This window comes from Callionymus lyra, chromosome 15 (assembly GCF_982586985.1).
Source record: "Callionymus lyra chromosome 15, fCalLyr1.hap1.1, whole genome shotgun sequence".
Taxonomy (NCBI): domain Eukaryota; kingdom Metazoa; phylum Chordata; class Actinopteri; order Syngnathiformes; family Callionymidae; genus Callionymus; species Callionymus lyra.
In genome coordinates, this window is record NC_141832.1 from 776,793 (window position 1) to 797,977 (window position 21,185).

General features: G+C 43.1%; 2 protein-coding genes across 2 annotated transcripts in view; both read left to right on the forward strand.

Annotated features, from left to right (window-relative positions):
- Window positions 1-11,723, forward strand: part of abcc1 (ATP binding cassette subfamily C member 1 (ABCC1 blood group)) — a 38,463-nt gene extending 26,740 nt beyond the window's left edge. Inside the window, exons 19-31 of the mRNA XM_087809836.1 lie at window positions 62-236; window positions 321-378; window positions 2,668-2,785; window positions 2,919-3,126; window positions 6,275-6,585; window positions 6,648-6,847; window positions 6,903-7,029; window positions 7,086-7,187; window positions 7,260-7,406; window positions 7,463-7,621; window positions 7,846-8,012; window positions 9,524-9,718; window positions 9,790-11,723. Coding sequence (XP_087665962.1) covers window positions 62-236; window positions 321-378; window positions 2,668-2,785; window positions 2,919-3,126; window positions 6,275-6,585; window positions 6,648-6,847; window positions 6,903-7,029; window positions 7,086-7,187; window positions 7,260-7,406; window positions 7,463-7,621; window positions 7,846-8,012; window positions 9,524-9,718; window positions 9,790-9,898 — 2,076 coding nt within the window. The 3' untranslated portion in view covers window positions 9,899-11,723. The remainder of the gene's footprint in view (window positions 1-61; window positions 237-320; window positions 379-2,667; window positions 2,786-2,918; window positions 3,127-6,274; window positions 6,586-6,647; window positions 6,848-6,902; window positions 7,030-7,085; window positions 7,188-7,259; window positions 7,407-7,462; window positions 7,622-7,845; window positions 8,013-9,523; window positions 9,719-9,789) is intronic.
- Window positions 11,724-13,228: 1,505 nt separating this feature from the next.
- On the forward strand, window positions 13,229-20,919 carry scaf1 (SR-related CTD-associated factor 1). Its single transcript, XM_087809838.1, has 6 exons — window positions 13,229-13,385; window positions 15,304-18,871; window positions 18,943-19,025; window positions 19,095-19,388; window positions 19,639-19,767; window positions 20,358-20,919. Exons 2-6 carry the CDS (start codon window positions 15,355-15,357, stop codon window positions 20,493-20,495), a joined length of 4,161 nt encoding a protein of 1,386 aa, XP_087665964.1. The 5' UTR covers window positions 13,229-13,385; window positions 15,304-15,354; the 3' UTR covers window positions 20,496-20,919.
- The last annotated feature ends 266 nt before the right edge of the window (window positions 20,920-21,185 follow it).

Sequence of the window (21,185 nt, forward strand, 5' to 3'; positions counted from 1 at the left end):
TGACTAGTCGTAACGAGAACAAACGGACGAGGTGGACGTTCATAAACGCTGGTGTGTCCAGACACGGGTGCTGGTGACCCACGGGCTCAGCTTCCTGCCCCAGGTGGACCTGATCCTGGTGATGGTGGACGGAGAGATCACTGAGATGGGATCCTATCAGCAGCTCCAGGCCACCGACGGAGCCTTTGCAGAGTTCCTGAAGATGTACGCGGCTGTGGAGCACGCCGAGTCCACCGGTGAGACGTGACGTCATCGGTGACGTCATCGGTGACGTCATCGGTGATGCCGTTGAAATCTGACTTTTCTCTTCCTTTGCACAGAATCTTTGCCCAAGAAGGTCAAAGGTCAGAAGAACGGCAGCGCCACCAATCTGGTCGAGTGAGTCCAACTCTTGACGATCTGAAGACTCGTCACAGTTTCAATCATTATTAATAATAATTAACAAACGTGAAGGAACTTCTGGTCGTTATTATATGTTATTATCAACAGATCACTTTAACTTCTAGACTCACATGAAGATGAAGAAGCTCCAGACAAACACACTTGTGTAGTCGACATGTGTCGACATGTGTCAACATGTGTAGACATGTGACGACATGTGTCGACATGTGTCGACATGTGTCGACATGTGTCAACATGTGTCAACATGTGTCGACAGGTGTCAACATGTGTCGACAGGTGTCAACATGTGTCAACATGTGTCAACATGTGTCAACATGTGTCGACATGTGACGACATGTGACGACAGGTGTCGACAGGTGTCAACATGTGACAACATGTGACAACATGTGACAACATGTGACAACATGTGACGACATGTGTCGACAGGTGTCAACATGTGACAACATGTGACAACATGTGACAACATGTGACGACATGTGACGACATGTGTCGACATGTGTCAACATGTGTCAACATGTGTCGACATGTGACGACATGTGACGACATGTGTCGACATGTGTCGACATGTGACGACATGTGACGACATGTGTCGACATGTGTCAACATGTGACAACATGTGACAACATGTGTCAACATGTGACAACATGTGACAACATGTGTCAACATGTGACAACATGTGACAACATGTGTCAACATGTGACAACATGTGTCAACATGTGACAACATGTGACAACATGTGTCAACATGTGTCGACATGTGTCAACATGTGACGACATGTGTCGACATGTGTCGACATGTGACGACATGTGTCGACATGTGTCGACATGTGACAACATGTGTAAACATGTGACGACATGTGTCGACATGTGACAACATGTGTCGACATGTGACAACATGTGTCAACATGTGACAACATGTGTCAACATGTGACAACATGTGACAACATGTGACAACATGTGACAACATGTGACAACATGTGACAACCTGTGACAACATGTGACAACATGTGACAACATGTGACAACATGTGTCAACATGTGACAACATGTGACAACATGTGACAACATGTGTCAACATGTGACAACATGTGACAACATGTGTCAACATGTGACAACATGTGACAACATGTGACAACATGTGACAACATGTGACAACATGTGACAACATGTGACAACATGTGACAACATGTGTCAACATGTGACAACATGTGTCAACATGTGACAACATGTGTCAACATGTGACAACATGTGTCAACATGTGTCAACATGTGACAACATGTGTCAACATGTGACATGTGTCAACATGTGTCAACATGTGACAACATGTGTCAACATGTGACAACATGTGTCAACATGTGACAACATGTGTCAACATGTGAGAACACCTGTCAACATGTGTCGACAGGTGTCAACATGTGTCGGATCAAACGGAACATAAGTTATCAGTGTGTGTGTGTTCAGGTCCTCACAGAGCAGTGTGTGTGTGTTCAGGTCCTCACAGAGCAGTGTGTGTGTGTTCAGGTCCTCACAGAGCAGTGTGTGTGTGTTCAGGTCCTCACAGAGCAGTGTGTGTGTGTTCAGGTCCTCACAGAGCAGTGTGTGTGTGTTCAGGTCCTCACAGAGCAGTGTGTGTGTGTGTTCAGGTCCTCACAGAGCAGTGTGTGTGTGTTCAGGTCCTCACAGAGCAGTGTGTGTGTGTGTTCAGGTCCTCACAGAGCAGTGTGTGTGTGTGTGTGTTCAGGTCCTCACAGAGCAGTGTGTGTGTGTTCAGGTCCTCACAGAGCAGCGTGTGTGTGTGTTCAGGTCCTCACAGAGCAGTGTGTGTGTGTGTGTGTTCAGGTCCTCACAGAGCAGTGTGTGTGTGTGTGTGTGTTCAGGTCCTCACAGAGCAGTGTGTGTGTGTTCAGGTCCTCACAGAGCAGTGTGTGTGTGTCCAGGTCCTCACAGAGCAGTGTGTGTGTGTCCAGGTCCTCACAGAGCAGTGTGTGTGTGTTCAGGTCCTCACAGAGCAGTGTGTGTGTGTTCAGGTCCTCACAGAGCAGTGTGTGTGTGTCCAGGTCCTCACAGAGCAGTGTGTGTGTGTTCAGGTCCTCACAGAGCAGTGTGTGTGTGTCCAGGTCCTCACAGAGCAGTGTGTGTGTGTCCAGGTCCTCACAGAGCAGTGTGTGTGTGTTCAGGTCCTCACAGAGCAGTGTGTGTGTGTCCAGGTCCTCACAGAGCAGTGTGTGTGTGTCCAGGTCCTCACAGAGCAGTGTGTGTGTGTCCAGGTCCTCACAGAGCAGTGTGTCTAAACCAGCACCGGCTGCTGACGCAGGAAGCAGCAAGAATCCAAAGAGTGCAGTCGCAGGAAAACTGACCGAGGCCGACAAAGCCAGCACTGGAAAGGTGAGTCCAACAATGTCTTCTCTGAACACACAGACCTCAGATCCAGACACAGGTTCTTTTAAAAGGAGCTCCTTGCCTGAGGTATGCACCGTCTCAATGCTTGTGGGAATGACTGGTCTGTGGGTCCCGTCAGGTCAAGTTCTCCGTGTTCTGGGCCTACATGAAGGCCATCGGCACCGCCCTGTCCGTGGTCAGCCTGATGCTCTTCTTCCTGCACAACCTGCTCTCGCTCTTCTCCAACTTCTGGCTGAGCCGCTGGACCGACGACCCTGTGGTCAACGGCACTCAACCCTACAGGATGCTGAGGCTCGGGGTGTACGGGGCGCTCGGCATCTCCCAGGGTGAGTGAAACACACTCAACTAGAGGTTGATTTATGTCAATGTTCTTTACCACATACTGTGTCCATGTTCAACAGCAATCTATCAATAAAGTTGTATCCATTCTTTCAAGTATCATAGTTCATGGTTTATATTTCAAGTGTGTTTGAAGCGTTTATTCTTGTTTGTGTTGCAATTAAACTACCGGCCTCTAGATGGCAGCAGTCGTTACGTCGTCCACAGCTGTAACAACACCAGAGTACTGGACAATACTACACATATATACTTGTTACTACACTATCACAACACCAGAGTCAAGTACTGGACAATACTACACATATATACTTGTTACTACACTATCACAACACCAGAGTCAAGTACTGGACAATACTACACATATATACTTGTTACTACACTATCACAACACCAGAGTCAAGTACTGGACAATACTACACATATATACTTGTTACTGCACTATCACAACACCAGAGTCAAGTACTGGACAATACTACACATATATACTTGTTACTACACTATCACAACACCAGAGTCAAGTACTGGACAATACTACACATATATACTTGTTACTACACTATCACAACACCAGAGTCAAGTACTGGACAATACTACACATATATACTTGTTACTGCACTATCACAACACCAGAGTCAAGTACTGGACAATACTACACATATATACTTGTTACTACACTATCACAACACCAGAGTCAAGTACTGGACAATACTACACATATATACTTGTTACTGCACTATCACAACACCAGAGTCAAGTACTGGACAATACTACACATATATACTTGTTACTACACTATCACAACACCAGAGTCAAGTACTGGACAATACTACACATATATAGTTGTTACTACACTATCACAACACCAGAGTCAAGTACTGGACAATACTACACATATATACTTGTTACTGCACTATCACAACACCAGAGTCAAGTACTGGACAATACTACACATATATACTTGTTACTACACTATCACAACACCAGAGTCAAGTACTGGACAATACTACACATATATACTTGTTACTGCACTATCACAACACCAGAGTCAAGTACTGGACAATACTACACATATATACTTGTTACTGCACTATCACAACACCAGAGTCAAGTACTGGACAATACTACACATATATACTTGTTACTGCACTATCACAACACCAGAGTCAAGTACTGGACAATACTACACATATATACTTGTTATTACACTATCACAACACCAGAGTCAAGTACTGGACAATACTACACATATATACTTGTTACTACACTATCACAACACCAGAGTCAAGTACTGGACAATACTACACATATATACTTGTTATTACACTATCACAACACCAGAGTCAAGTACTGGACAATACTACACATATATACTTGTTACTACACTATCACAACACCAGAGTCAAGTACTGGACAATACTACACATATATACTTGTTACTACACTATCACAACACCAGAGTCAAGTACTGGACAATACTACACATATATACTTGTTACTACACTATCACAACACCAGAGTCAAGTACTGGACAATACTACACATATATACTTGTTATTACACTATCACAACACCAGAGTCAAGTACTGGACAATACTACACATATATACTTGTTACTACACTATCACAACACCAGAGTCAAGTACTGGACAATACTACACATATATACTTGTTATTACACTATCACAACACCAGAGTCAAGTACTGGACAATACTACACATATATACTTGTTACTACACTATCACAACACCAGAGTCAAGTACTGGACAATACTACACATATATACTTGTTACTACACTATCACAACACCAGAGTCAAGTACTGGACAATACTACACATATATACTTGTTACTACACTATCACAACACCAGAGTCAAGTACTGGACAATACTACACATATATACTTGTTACCACACTATCACAACACCAGAGTCAAGTACTGGACAATACTACACATATATACTTGTTACTACACTATCACAACACCAGAGTCAAGTACTGGACAATACTACACATATATACTTGTTACTACACTGTCACAACACCAGAGTCAAGTACTGGACAATACTACACATATATACTTGTTACTACACTATCACAACACCAGAGTCAAGTACTGGACAATACTACACATATATTCTTGTTACTACACTATCACAACACCAGAGTCAAGTACTGGACAATACTACACATATATACTTGTTACTACACTATCACAACACCAGAGTCAAGTACTGGGCAATACTACACATATATACTTGTTACTACACTATCACAACACCAGAGTCAAGTACTGGACAATACTACACATATATACTTGTTACTGCACTATCACAACACCAGAGTCAAGTACTGGACAATACTACACATATATACTTGTTATTACACTATCACAACACCAGAGTCAAGTACTGGACAATACTACACATATATCCTTGTTACTACACTATCACAACACCAGAGTCAAGTACTGGACAATACTACACATATATACTTGTTATTACACTATCACAACACCAGAGTCAAGTACTGGACAATACTACACATATATACTTGTTACTACACTATCACAACACCAGAGTCAAGTACTGGACAATACTACACATATATACTTGTTACTACACTATCACAACACCAGAGTCAAGTACTGGACAATACTACACATATATACTTGTTACTACACTATCACAACACCAGAGTCAAGTACTGGACAATACTACACATATATAATTGTTACTACACTATCACAACACCAGAGTCAAGTACTGGACAATACTACACATATATTCTTGTTACTACACTATCACAACACCAGAGTCAAGTACTGGACAATACTACACATATATCCTTGTTACTACATTATCACAACACCAGAGTCAAGTACTGGACAATACTACTAATATACTCGTTACTACACTATCACAACACCAGAGTCAAGTACTGGACAATACTACACATATATACTTGTTACTACACTATCATAACACCAGAGTCAAGTACTGGACAATACTACACATATATACTTGTTACTACACTATCACAACACCAGAGTCAAGTACTCCACAATACTACTAATATACTCGTTACTACAGTATCACCAGCGTCAACACATTGATCAGTTGTCGTCATGGTTCCAGGCGTGTCCGTCTTCAGTTACTCTCTCTCCGTGTCCATCGGAGGGATCCTGGCGTCTCGCTGCCTCCACGCGTCGATGCTGCACGACGTCCTTCGCTCGCCCATGTCTTTCTTCGAGAAGACTCCGAGTGGAAACCTGGTGAACCGCTTCGCCAAAGAGATCGACACCATCGACTCCGTGATCCCGAACATCATCAAGATGTTCTTGGGCTCCATGTTCAACGTGCTGGGCTCCTGCGTGGTCATCCTCGTGGCCACGCCGCTGGTCGCCATCATCATCCCCTTCCTGGGCGTCGTCTACTTCTTCGTCCAGGTAACGCCGGGTGCAAAGGGCCAAAGGTCACGGAGCGCTCGGTTTCAACTTCTCGTCTCCAGAGGTTCTACGTGGCCTCGTCGCGGCAGCTGAAGCGCCTGGAGTCGGTCAGCCGCTCGCCCATCTACACCCACTTCAACGAGACCCTGCTGGGCACCTCCGTGATCCGGGCCTTCCGAGAACAGGACCGCTTCATCCGCGAGAGCGACCAGCGCGTGGACCACAACCAGAAAGCCTACTACCCCAGCATCGTGGCCAACAGGTACAGTAGCGCGCCGGCGGCTCCCGGACCGGACTCAGCGGCGCCGTCTCCGCAGGTGGTTGGCGGTTCGCCTGGAGTTTGTCGGGAACTGCATCGTGTCGTGCGCCGCCTTGTTCGCCGTCATCGCCCGGGAGACGCTGAGCCCCGGCATCATGGGTCTGTCCATCTCCTACGCGCTGCAGGTAGAACCCGTCGCTCCGTGGCGTGAGACCAGGTGGACCAGCTTGTGTTTGTGCAGCTGACGGCGTCGCTGACGTGGCTCGTGCGGATGTCGTCGGACGTGGAGACCAACATCGTGGCCGTGGAGCGAGTCAAGGAGTACAGCGACACGGAGAAGGAGGTTCTTCTCTCCCTTGAGTCTTGGGTCTTGGTTCTCTTCATGACGTTCAGTTATAACACTTGTGCTCGCCAGGCGGAGTGGACCAAAGACCCGGCCAGCGTGGCCCCCAGGTGGCCCTTCAAGGGCCGCATCGAGCTCAGGAACTTCGGCCTGCGCTACCGTCGGGACCTTCACTACGCCGTCCGCTACATCAACATCAAGATCAAAGGAGGAGAGAAGGTTTGACGCGCCGGTGACAGGCGAGACCAGTTCCTGACCCGGTCTGACCCCCACAGGTGGGGATCGTGGGTCGCACCGGGGCCGGGAAGTCGTCCCTCACGCTGGGACTGTTCCGGATCATCGAAGCGTCGGAGGGACAGATCCTCATCGACGGGAAGGACATCTCTGAGATGGGACTTCATGAGCTTCGCTCCAGGATCACCATCATCCCTCAGGTGACCTTGTTCATCTCAGTGACCTTGAGATCTGACATCAGTGACCTTGAGATCTGACAAAAGTGACCTTGAGATCTGACATCAGTGACCTTGAGATCTGACATCAGTGACCTTGAGATCTGACATCAGTGACCTTGAGATCTGACATCAGTGACCTTGAGATCTGACATCAGTGACCTTGAGATCACACTCATGGTTAGAAACTGATCCGAGTCTCGTCTCAGGACCCGGTTCTGTTCTCTGGATCCCTGAGGATGAACCTTGACCCCTTCGACAAGTACAGTGACGCCGAGATCTGGACGGCGCTGGAGTTCTCTCACCTGAAGAGCTTCGTGTCGGGTCTGCCTGACAAACTGCACCACGAGTGCAGCGAAGGTGGCGAGAACCTCAGGTGTGTGTGTGTGTGTGTGTGTGTGTGTGTGTGTGTGTGTGTGTGTGTGTGTGTGTGTGTGTGTGTGTGTGTGTGTGTGTGTGTGTGTGTGTGTGTGTGTGTGTGTGTGTGTGTGTGTGTGTGTGTGTGTGTGTGTGTGTGTGTGTGTGTGTGTGTGTGTGTGTGTGTGTGTGTGATAAGTCTGTGCTCAGCGTGTGTGTAAGTAAGTAAGTAATATTTATTTATATAGCACTTTTCCAGACCAGGGTCACAAAGCGCTTAAACAATCAAAACAATATTCAATAAAGTATATACTTTAAAGAACAAGACAATACTGAGAACAACACAGGAGTTCCAGAAAATCAAGGGAAAGCCTGAACAAATAAAAACGTCTTAAGATGTTTCTTGAAGGAGTCAGTAGATCATCAAACACAGATGTTTCTTGAAGGAGTCAGTAGATCATCAAACACAGAGATGTTTCTTGAAGGAGTCAGTAGATCATCAAACACACATGTTTCTTGAAGGAGTCAGTAGATCATCAAACACAGAGATGTTTCTTGAAGGAGTCAGTAGATCATCAAACACAGAGATGTTTCTTGAAGGAGTCAGTAGATCATCAAACACAGATGTTTCTTGAAGGAGTCAGTAGATCATCAAACACAGATGTTTCTTAAAGGAGTCAGTAGATCATCAAACACACATGTTTCTTGAAGGAGTCAGTAGATCATCAAACACACATGTTTCTTGAAGGAGTCAGTAGATCATCAAACACACATGTTTCTTGAAGGAGTCAGTAGATCATCAAACACAGATGTTTCTTGAAGGAGTCAGTAGATCATCAAACACAGATGTTTCTTGAAGGAGTCAGTAGATCATCAAACACACATGTTTCTTGAAGGAGTCAGTAGATCATCAAACACAGATGTTTCTTGAAGGAGTCAGTAGATCATCAAACACAGATGTTTCTTGAAGGAGTCAGTAGATCATCAAACACAGAGATGGTTCCAAAGCTTAGGAGCAACAGTCTGGAAGGATTTCTCTCCTCTGGTCCTGAAGTTCAGGAACCATCAGTAGATTCTGATCCACAGACCTCAGAGCCCGAGCTGGGGTGTAAGTCTGGATCAGATCATGAAGGTCTGACCATGAATAGATCTGAAAGTAAGAACCAGAATTTTAAAGTTGATCCTGAAAGAAACTGGAAGCCAGTGAAGAGTTTGAAGGAGAAATGTGAGTTCTTCTACTAGAGCGGCTCAGAATTCTGAATCAACTGCAGACGAGAAGATCCTTCTTGTTAAGACATGAAAACAAACTGTTACAATAGTCCAGACGAGAAGAAACAAACACATGGATTATAAGATCCAGATCATGTTCCGACAACATTTTCCTAAGTTTAGAGATTTTTCTCAGTTGAAGGAAACAGTTTCTGGTCAGTTTTCTTCAGTGTTGAACAAGAGACACGTCTTTATCAAATACAACACCCAGGTTTCTCAGGCTCAGTTTGACAGACTGTGTGTACATGTGTGTGTCCTCAGTGTGGGTCAGAGGCAGCTGCTGTGTCTGGCTCGAGCTCTGCTGAGGAAGACCAAGATCCTGGTCCTGGACGAGGCGACGGCTGCCGTGGACATGGAGACGGACAAACTCCTCCAGTCCACCCTCCGCAGTCAGTTCGACGACTGCACCGTCCTGACCATCGCTCACCGCCTCAACACCATCATGGACTACACACGGTAACCACGCTGTGACCTTCTGCTCACATCTGATGGTCTTGAGATGAACCGGGAGGTGCTTGTGTCCTCAGGGTGCTGGTGCTGGACAACGGTCACATGTGTGAGTTCGGTCCTCCAGAGAAGCTCCTCGCCAAGAAGGGAATGTTCTACAAGATGGCGAAGGACGCCGGTCTGCTCTGAAGCTGCTGCTGTGGTTCAAGGTCCTGTGGAGGTTTGACTCCTCGCGCTGATCCTCAACACATGAGAAGAAGCTCCTCCAGTGCCAAACGTCCTCCTCCAGGAGGTTCAGTCCTGATCCATCCTTTGATAACGTCTTCGCTAGAAAAGTGCAATTATGAGCAGCTGAGGCTTCGCCTGAGGAACATCTAGTCCTGCTTGAAGTTTGAAACACATTTAAGATTGAAAACAAACACATTTAAGATTGAAAACAAACACATTTAAGATTGAAAACAAAAACATTTAAGATTGAAAATAAACACATTTAAGATTGAAAACAAACACATTTAAGATTGAAAACAAACACATTTAAGATTGAAAACAAACACATTTAAGATTGAAAACAACACATTTAAGATTGAAAACAACACATTTAAGATTGAAAACAAACACATTTAAGATTGAAAACAAACACATTTAAGATTGAAAACAAAAACATTTAAGATTGAAAACAAACACATTTAAGATTGAAAACAACACATTTAAGATTGAAAACAACACATTTAAGATTGAAAACAAACACATTTAAGATTGAAAACAAACACATTTAAGATTGAAAACAAAAACATTTAAGATTGAAAACAAACACATTTAAGATTGAAAACAAAAACATTTAAGATTGAAAATAAACACATTTAAGATTGAAAACAAACACATTTAAGTTTGAAAACAAACACATTTAAGTTTGAAAACAAACACATTTAAGATTGAAAACAAAAACATTTAAGATTGAAAACAAACACATTTAAGATTGAAAACAAACACATTTAAGATTGAAAATAAACACATTTAAGATTGAAAATAAACACATTTAAGATTGAAAACAAACACATTTAAGATTGAAAACAAACACATTTAAGATTGAAAATAAACACATTTAAGATTGAAAACAAACACATTTAAGATTGAAAACATACAACTTGAAGTTTGAAAATAAACACATTTAAGATTGAAAATAAACACATTTAAGATTGAAAATAAACACATTTAAGATTGAAAACAAACACATTTAAGATTGAAAACAAACACATTTAAGTTTGAAAACAAACACATTTAAGATTGAAAACAAACACATTTAAGTTTGAAAACAAACACATTTAAGTTTGAAAACAAACACATTTAAGATTGAAAACAAACACATTTAAGATTGAAAACAAACACATTTAAGTTTGAAAACAAACACATTTAAGTTTGAAAACAAACACATTTAAGATTGAAAACAAACACATTTAAGATTGAAAACAAACACATTTAAGTTTGAAAACAAACACATTTAAGATTGAAAGAAAACAAACACATTTAAGATTGAAAACAAACACATTTAAGATTGAAAACAAACACATTTAAGATTGAAAACAAACACATTTAAGATTGAAAACAAACACATTTAAGATTGAAAATAAACACATTTAAGATTGAAAACAAACACATTTAAGATTGAAAACAAACACATTTAAGATTGAAAACAAACACATTTAAGATTGAAAATAAACACATTTAAGATTGAAAACAAACACATTTAAGATTGAAAACAAACACATTTAAGATTGAAAATAAACACATTTAAGATTGAAAACAAACACATTTAAGATTGAAAACAAACACAGATTGAAAACAAACACATTTAAGATTGAAAACAAACACATTTAAGTTTGAAAACAAACACATTTAAGTTTGAAAACAAACACATTTAAGATTGAAAACAAACACATTTAAGATTGAAAACAAACACATTTAAGATTGAAAACAAACACATTTAAGATTGAAAACAAACACATTTAAGATTGAAAACAAACACATTTAAGATTGAAAACAAACACATTTAAGATTGAAAACAAACACATTTAAGATTGAAAACAAACACATTTAAGATTGAAAACAAACACATTTAAGATTGAAAATAAACACATTTAAGATTGAAAATAAACACATTTAAGATTGAAAACAAACACATTTAAGATTGAAAACAAACACATTTAAGATTGAAAACAAACACATTTAAGATTGAAAACAAACACATTTAAGATTGAAAACAAACACATTTAAGTTTGAAAACAAACACATTTAAGATTGAAAACAAACACATTTAAGATGGAAAACAAACACATTTAAGATTGAAAACAAACACATTTAAGATTGAAAACAAACACATTTACAAGTCAAAACATTTAACAACATAAACTTGATCAAATCTTTCTAAACCGTAGCAAAGAAATGAAAAAAATCAGATAAATTCTGGAAAAAACGGATAATAAACATCTTTTAAGTAAAATGATTGAAATCAACTGATTTAAATGCATAAAAAATGTATTTATATCCAAGTTTTTGTTATTTTCAAACATTTGTTAGATTTTATACTAATTAGTGTTTTTATCTTTGATTTCATGGTTAAAAAAAGTTACAATTTTTATCTTTTCTTACTAATTAATGATTTCAAAAGTTATTCTAATCAATAAGTTCATTGATCTGAATACGTTCACCTCGTACGAAGCAGTCTCTCTGCAGTTTATTTATTTGAATGTATTCTTGGACGCACATGTACTGTTACTTCGCTGTATTTATTTAGAGTTTTTCTGTCAGCTGTGCGTCGCCGATGTGTCGCCGATGTGTCGTTACGTGTGCGACCGTTGTGTTGCTGCTGAAACATCCAAAAATGATCGAATGTTTGCGTCGTTTCCGGTCTTCCTCTCGGACGAGTGTGACGTCACAGATCGATCGTCGTGATGTTTCCACTGAAGATGATCTTCTCGCTGTGAACAGCGCCCTCTAGTGTCGAGCAGTGGTTTTTGTAGCAAGAGTTGACAAAAGCCAATCAATCGATCGATCTCTCGGTTCATTTGTTTACTTGTTTAGATGTGATTATGATCGAGGTAAATATATCCATATATTTATTGATCTGAGGATGTTTGTCGTCAACAAATCACTTTCCTTTCATGTTGTGTTGATTGTGAAGCTTCTGGAGATTTATTTATAAATACAAAGTGAAACTTGTCATGATTTCTATTTGTAAACATTTTTTAAATAAAGTCAAAGTCTCACGTGATATACTTTTGTATTTGTTCAAGTCGAAGGAAGTCAAGAGTTAAAACCTATAAGTTGTTTATTTAACACTTGATGTTTTGATACTGCCTTCAGTTTCCTCCAGGTACTCGTGTTAGTAACGGATTCTATTATCTTTGTCAAAATCTTCGTATCTCATCCAAGTTCTTTTAAAATGACATTTAAACGTCAACATGTCATTTAAACTACATTTCCCATAATGCATTTCCGTGCGGCGAGAGGAAACTGAAAATGGCGGCCATTGATGGATAGAATCTGTCGCTGCTTTTTTAAAAACGACACAATTCAATCTATGCTCGGTTTCTACTCGAGATCGAATGTCTTGACGCGAACCAGACGAACCTCGGCGACGGATTCTTGGTCCTGGCGGCGAATGTTCGTCGAACTGAAGGTAAACAAGAACACAGTTAGCTCGTTAGCAGCAGGAGGCTACGTTAGCTTGTTAGCTTAGCTTCCGATTCTCTTTCCAAAGATCCTCGTTTGACGAAATGACTTTGACCCACGTGACCTGATTTATGAAGCTGAGGATGACCTCAGTAGTATTTACATGTACTTCAGTATGTACATTTACTCGAGTATATACATGTACTCGAGTGTATACATGTACACAAGTACATACTTGTACACGAGTATGTGCATGTACACAAGTACATACTTGTACACGAGTATATACATGCACTCGAGTACATACATGTACACAAGTATTTACATGTACTCAAGTATATTCATGTACACAAGTACATGTACACAAGTATATACATGTACTCGAGTATATACATGTACACAAGTATTTACATGTACACAAACATACATGTACACAAGTATTTACATGTACACAAACATATACGTCTACACAAACATATACATCTACACAAGTATATACATGTACACAAACATATACATGTACACAAACATATACATCTACACAAGTATATACATGTACACAAACATATACATGTACACAAGTATTTACATGTACACAAACATATACATGTACTCGAGTATATACATGTAAGTAAGTAAGTAATTTTTATTTGTATACGCTCGAGTATATACATGTACTCGAGTATTTACATGTACACAAACATATACATGTACGCAAACATATACATGTACTCGAGTATATATATGTACACAAACATATACATGTACTTGAGTATATACATGTATGCAAGTATTTATATGTACACAAACATATACATGTACTCGAGTATATATATGTACACAAACATATACATGTACTTGAGTATATACATGTATGCAAGTATTTATATGTACACAAACATATACATGTACTCGAGTATATACATGTACTCCAGTATTTAAATGTACTCGAGTATTTAAATTTACTCGAGTATATACATGTACACAAACATATACATGTACACAAACATATACATGTACACAAACATACTTGTACACAAACATATACATGTACACAAACATATACATGTACACAAACATATACATGTACACAAACATACATGTACACAAACATATACATGTACACAAACATATACATGTACACAAACATATACATGTACACAAACATACTTGTACACAAACATATACATGTACACAAACATGTACATGTACACAAACATACTTGTACACAAACATATACATGTACACAAACATATACATGTACACAAACATATACTTGTACACAAACATATACATGTACACAAACATATACATGTACACAAACATGTACATGTACACAAACATATACATGTACACAAACATATACTTGTACACAAACATATACATGTACACAAACATATACATGTACACAAACATATACATGTACACAAACATGTACATGTACACAAACATATACATGTAGTAAAGTCAAACCTGCTCCATCAGTTCCACTGTGTTCACTGCAGTCTAGAAGTCTGTTAAACACGTCATAGATGTTCAGCCTCTGACTTCAGCAGATCCTCTCTTGAGTAAAGACACGATTCTCTCATGTTTCAAAGTATTGAATAAACTCACAATTAAAAGTAGAAAGTTAAAGATGCTGTGGAGCAACTGGAAAGGCTGCCGTTCTCTGACCGCGCCTTTGTTCTCTAATGACTCGACCCTACAGAGAAAACTCCTGAACTTCAGGTGATAAACCAACTCGTGCTGGTCCTGAGTCGACTCTTAATATTAACTTATTATTATTATTATTATTATCATCATCATCTGAGCAACAGTTCTAATAACCAGGTACAGATGATTGACATCTGATCATTGTGACGCCTGGTGTTTGTAGTCCATGTGATTCCTGAAGAGTCACGTGATAATCTTCTCTTTTGTGCCAGGATTGTTCCTGGAACTCACGCTGCTGACTCACTAGTGTCTGTGAGTGGCTGATGGACTTGGCTCCAGCCGTGACCTTCAGTGGGAGGCCGGTCGTCTCCTCTTCCCCCGGTAGCATGAGCCAGATCACCAGGAGTCCTCCTCCTCAACGCTCTCCCTCCTTGTCTCCATCATCGCCTTCATCAGAACCTTCTTCTCCACGTTCAACGTCATCCTCCGTCCACACCGACCCGTCAGCCTCTCAGAACCATGTCAAGCCATCCACAGGTGCCACCAGGGTCTCCTCCACCTCTGCCACGTTAGCATTGTCCTCTTCTGCCCAACGGAACGACGCCTCCTCAGAAGTCCAAACCTCACGTGGTCAGTCTGAACAAGGGGAGATGTACGATCCCTTCCACCCAACCGATGGAGACAAAGAGGGCAAAGGTGTTAAAGAGGAGGGGGAGAAGTATGACCCCTTTGACCCAACTGGATCTCCTGCATCTGAGGAGGAGGACGTGGAGAGGGAAGAAGATAAAACAGAAGACATGGAAAAAAGTGAGGTGAAGGAGGAAGAGCCTCCAGATTCAACCGACAACTTAACGGACCATCCAAGCCCTTCTGCTGCGGAGATTCCCCTCCGGAGGAGGTTCGACTGTAAGGCCAGCAAGACCCGACAGCGCAGGGACAGTCTGGACTCTGAGATCGAGGAGGGGGAGATTGTTGGGGCTCTTGATAGAGGCGTAACTAGGAAAAGACCAGCCATCGAAAACTTCTCTTTAAGTTCTCCAACTTTGACCTTCTTCGATTCAAAGCCCGAGCGAATCCTTCGGGTCCTTGAGGGCGACAGCTTTGTTTCTGTCTGTGCTGAGGGAAACTGGGAGGTTGAACCTGAAGATGAGCCGTTGGTCGGTGTGGAAGATCTCAGAAGAAAGCTCGTCAGCAGACGAAAGGAAAGATACCAGACTTTCCCTCGGTCGTCATCCCGCTCTCCACAGCAGCAGCAACCGCCTTCTACCCATCCTGGACCCTCTCCAGCTCCCTCGCCGCCAGCTAACATCGCGGGCCATAGCAGCAAGAGCCACAAGTCCTCAAAAAGCTCTAAAGACAAGGAAGGACAGAAGAGCAAAGATAGGAAAGCTGGCGACAAAGAAGAGAAAAGAAAAAAGAAAAGGAAGGAGAAAGATGGGGAGAGGAGCAAAGATAAGGAGCAGAAACACAAGAATAGTAATGGTGGTAAGAGCACCAGGAGCAGCAGGAGCAGCAGTCAGAAGAGGAAGAAGAGACGACACAATAGTCCAGAGAATTCCAATCAGTCGTCCAAACGAGGTGGTCCGAGTAGACGCTCAAGCGTATCTGAAGAGCAACACAAAGAGAAGGAGAACGACAGGGACAGACGCAGAGACGGGGAAAGGGACAAACAAAGTGGGCAGAACAGGGATCGTGGAAGAGATCGACAGCACAGTGAAAATCGTAGGCGAGAGCAACACCACGGTGATGGTCGTGCACGAGATCAACAGCACGGTGAAGGTCGTGCACGAGATCAACAGCACGGTGAAGGTCGTGCACGAGATCAACAGCACGGTGAAGGTCGTGCACGAGATCAACAGCACGGTGAAGGTCGTGCTCGAGATCAACACCACGGTGATAGTCGTGCACGAGATCAACACCACGGTGAAAGTCGTAGAAGAGAAGAACGATATGAAGGTACCAGAATGGTTGAAAGGGATAGAAGTCACAGACCGCATTCAGGCAGCAGAGAGAGGAACATGTCTAAAAGGTCGGAGCGAAGCAATGAGCAGCGAGAAGATAGACATCATGAGAGGGAACGTCACCGAGATGGTCGTCCTGTTGTCCCACCATCCATTCAAGATCTCAATGGCTCAGATCTTTTCGCCATCAAGCGAACCATAACTGTGACAACCACCACCACAACCACCACTGTACCAGGCTCCCCAAGACTTGGACAGGCATCCCCGGGCCGGTCCGCACAGGACCTGGACAAGCCCCACAAGAGAAAGAAGAAGCGTAAATGGCGTTCTGGAAGAGACGATGATGAACGGGGGAGTTGTCGGAGCAGATCGCCGTCGTTGTCACCTCCACGGTACCACAGCTACGATTCAGATCACTATTCCGATAAACTGGAGATAGATATGTTGTCATTGGATGGTGAAGCTTTGGATTCGGACTATCCGTCGTTGGAGGACACCCCTCCAGCAGTTATGCCACCTGAACCACCCGTTCCTAGCCCCAAACCTAAAGTGACGCCGAAGACTGGACGGGCTCGTCCAAAAAAGAAATTAAAAAAGGGAGGCCAGTCAGAGTCATCCTCATGCTCTTCGAACAGAAGCAAGGTCAAAGGTCTCCCCACCATGTCCGCCACCTCAGACCCTGCAAAGGTATCGTTGGCTGTTCCATCTGCAAAGCGAGCCAGGAAAGTGACCAAAACCAAAGATTGGGACAAAGGAGTCCGAAAGGAGTTGGGTCGCACGAACAAGTCTAAAAAAGAAGGAGGCAACAGTCGCAAAGGCAAACTTCAGTCCAAAGTATCTGTGTTGGTGCGTGAAGGTGTGAGTAGCACCACAGGGGCTTCAGTTGGTTCTGGTAAACTGGGGATGGATCTCTTGGGAGCAGGAGGAGCAGGCACTGGTCCTGGGGCAAATGTAGGAGGGTCAATAGCAGTGGTATTCTGCAGAGACAATGAGAGTCGTTCCCCATTCCTGAAACCGTGTTCTGAGCCTCTGGGAGTTCGTAGTAAAGATCTGGTCGGTTTGGGAAAAAGAACCAGCCTGGCTGCGCCCTCCTCCACACTAACCAGTCCTGCTGGCCTTAAGTCAAAGAAAACAAAGACTAGCTCAATCACCTCCACGTCGTCCTCGGCTTCGTCGCCTTCCTCAACTTTAGCAACTAAACGCCGTCGTCGCCTCGCAAAAAAGACCCGTGATAAGTGCGGGTCCACAGTGAAGGCCAGCGATGGTGGTCAATCAAAAGCAACTTCTGGGGAGAGTTGGGGCGCAATGCCCTTAGAGCTGTCCGCCGTTGGAGAAGGGAGCAAGTCTCTCAGTCCACACGCTGGCCAACCAGGCCCTGCACCATGTTCCTCCTCCTCTTCATCGTCTTCTTTTGCTGGTGGGCTCCCACCTTCAACCACACCCCCTCACACTCCTCCCCCCACAATGGCTCCTTTGCGAGACAACAGGGACTCTTCGCCAGACTCTCAAACTGTCGACAGCAGCTGCAAGACTCCCGAGCCTTCTTTCTTAGGTGATGACTGTCCGTCTCAGACCAGCCCCACACTACAACCTTCTAGTCCATCCAGTATGTCCCTCCCGCAAGGGGCTAGCATTGGTTTGTCCACCCCTACTTTGAAACCCCCTGACGCAGATGACACACCCAAATCTATATCTTCACCACCGTCATCTTCAGTTGGGTGCAGCGTCTCTTTGCCTTTATCCTCGTCCGACCCTTCCTCTTCTTCGGTGTCCTCATCTTCAGCTGGGAAGCCGCCGCCTCCCCCGCCTCCAGCTGTTCCTGCTCTGCCCTGGAGCCTGCAGACTGGGGTGGACTGTACAACCGGAGGAGTTTTAGCTTGTAAGTTCCCAAAGGTTAGGTTACCTCAATTAAGATGTTTTTAATTTGTCCAGTTTCAATCGTTCTTCCAGTAACTGCCTTACTGTTCAAAATGGAGGAGGCAAACATCGCCAGCAGAGCAAAAGCCCAAGAATTTATTCAAGCCACCAGCCAGGTGAGAGGGAAGCTTAGATACCTGTTCACCAGTGAGAACCTGGAAAGATGATGGCTCTTTGTTACACAGATCCTGTCCCAGGCAAACCAGAGTCAATCCCAACAGCACACTGCTACACAATCCGCCTCGTCCGCCTCCTCGCAGATCCCGCCGCCTCCGTCGCTGCCGCCCCCACCAGGACTGAGCCCGGCGCAGTTCATCCTCCATGGCTCCTTGCCTCTGGTTGGCAGCACCAAGACGCCGCCCTCTCACCTGCACTCGTCCATAGGTGCTGGATGGGCTCAGACCCCCCCGTCCATCGTGGGAATGACGGGATGCGCCGGAGATTTTGGGTGGGACACCGAGAGCAAAGACCCTGACAAGGTAAACGAAGGACTTGCATGAATTGCTATGAAAGCTTTAGCTCGACACGCGTGTTTATCTGTCCGTGTAGGCTCTCATTCATCAGGTCATGGTTCTCCAAGTGGTTCCGCAGAGTCCCCTCGACTGTGTAGAGTTCTAGTGAGATGTGAGCTGGTGTGAGGAGCCAGTATATGTCCTACTAGAGAACGAGGGGGGAGTTGACGCGTGATCATGTTTACTGTATTTCTAACTGTCACACTTTACCTGACAGTACCTGAAGAAGCTGCACACACAGGAGCGCGCGGTGGAGGAGGTCAAGCTCGCCATCAAGCCGTACTATCAGCGTAAAGACATCAACAAAGACGACTACAAAGATATCCTCAGGAAAGCTGTGCATAAGGTCAGTCGAAGGTCTAGAATATCATGAGCCATTTACTAAAGTGATTCTATTTTGATTTTATTCTTGAATAATGAAAATGACTTGACAGTGATGTTGATCACTCGTGGCCAACCCATAGCAAAAAACTGTAGAGCACAGAGCAGACATTTGTAGAACCAGGGTTACTTACCATAACCTGTCTGTTGGGTTTGCAAAAAACACTTCAGTCTCACAACATTCATGTATAACTTTAGTCACACTTCACGAGCACAGGTTCATTACAACATGTTCTGCTGATGGTAAAGTCACTGGTTCTCTCAGTTTCATTTGTTGTCGCAGAGCAGTGGTTCTGATGCAGACGTGTCCACCTGACTACATTAAATTATCTTTTTTTTTAGTCCGTTATAAGTGTCAAAATAATGAATATCTTTACTAAGTATCTTCCTGTTTGTCTTCAGTCTGACTCTTATTGTTAGTCTCTGTATGATTGACATCATCATGGTTACAGGTCACCGTAGCAACATAAACTGTCTTCTCTGATACGCTCTGACTTGAGTTTGACGCGAGTAAACTCCAGTTTGAAGCAGTTCTAACTGGTCGTCGCTCCTCAGATCTGCCACAGTCGCACCGGAGAAATCAACCCCGTCAAGGTCAGCAACCTAGTGAAGCTCTACGTCCAGCGCTACAAGTACTTCCGGAAACACGGACGCAAGATGGACGAGGAGGAGCGCGAGGAGCTGCATTCCTGATGGAGGTCGAGAGACTCGCCTTCCGCTCGCTCCTGTCGTCACGGACGTCTTCGCTTTTCTCGCTGTCCTCGGTTTTTATGTGATTTTTTTAACGTGTGTTTTTGCTGTAAATACGTCCTACTAACATGTAAAGGAGATCCACGGACGTTCTCTCCAGCACCGGTGCGATCTATGAGACAAGGTTGCAATAAATACAGACCTGACGCCGATGATGCCCACAACGTTTGTTTTCATGTCGTCTCCTCGTGGAGATCCAGCAGAGAAGGTCTGTTTGTACAGAAGACACTACAAGACGCTGAACAGACGCTGCTGAGGCTTCAGTGCATGAGGCTGAGAATCTCTTTATAAGACGACTTGACTCGCAGTATGTTGCTCACAATAAAACAATATTTATTGTCTCTGACAGACGTAACTGCAAACATCAGCTTGTGTTCCTGGTTTATTTATTGTGTCTTCGGAGATGAAAATGTCATTCAGATACTTAAGTTAATTTCTTCTATGGTTGATTTTCAAATGTTGGTGTTTATAAGAGAAACTATACACGGATATTGACTTTGAAGGAAAAGTAACTCATTCCAAACTGGATGAAAGTGGCATTAACTACTGGTTAAATATGAACTTTTATTTTAGGCTGAGCTCTATTATTTACACACACGATTAACTAGTGACTCATTTTCTTTTTATGATTGT

Bases quoted from the DNA above. Each gene is read 5' to 3' on its own strand.
- scaf1 (XM_087809838.1), top strand. From the start codon at position 15,355: ATGGACTTGGCTCCAGCCGTGACCTTCAGTGGGAGGCCGGTCGTCTCC. The intron at 19,389-19,638 runs GTAAACGAAGGA...TTTACCTGACAG, and splicing joins AGAGCAAAGACCCTGACAAG to TACCTGAAGAAGCTGCACAC. The intron at 19,768-20,357 runs GTCAGTCGAAGG...GTCGCTCCTCAG, and splicing joins TCAGGAAAGCTGTGCATAAG to ATCTGCCACAGTCGCACCGG.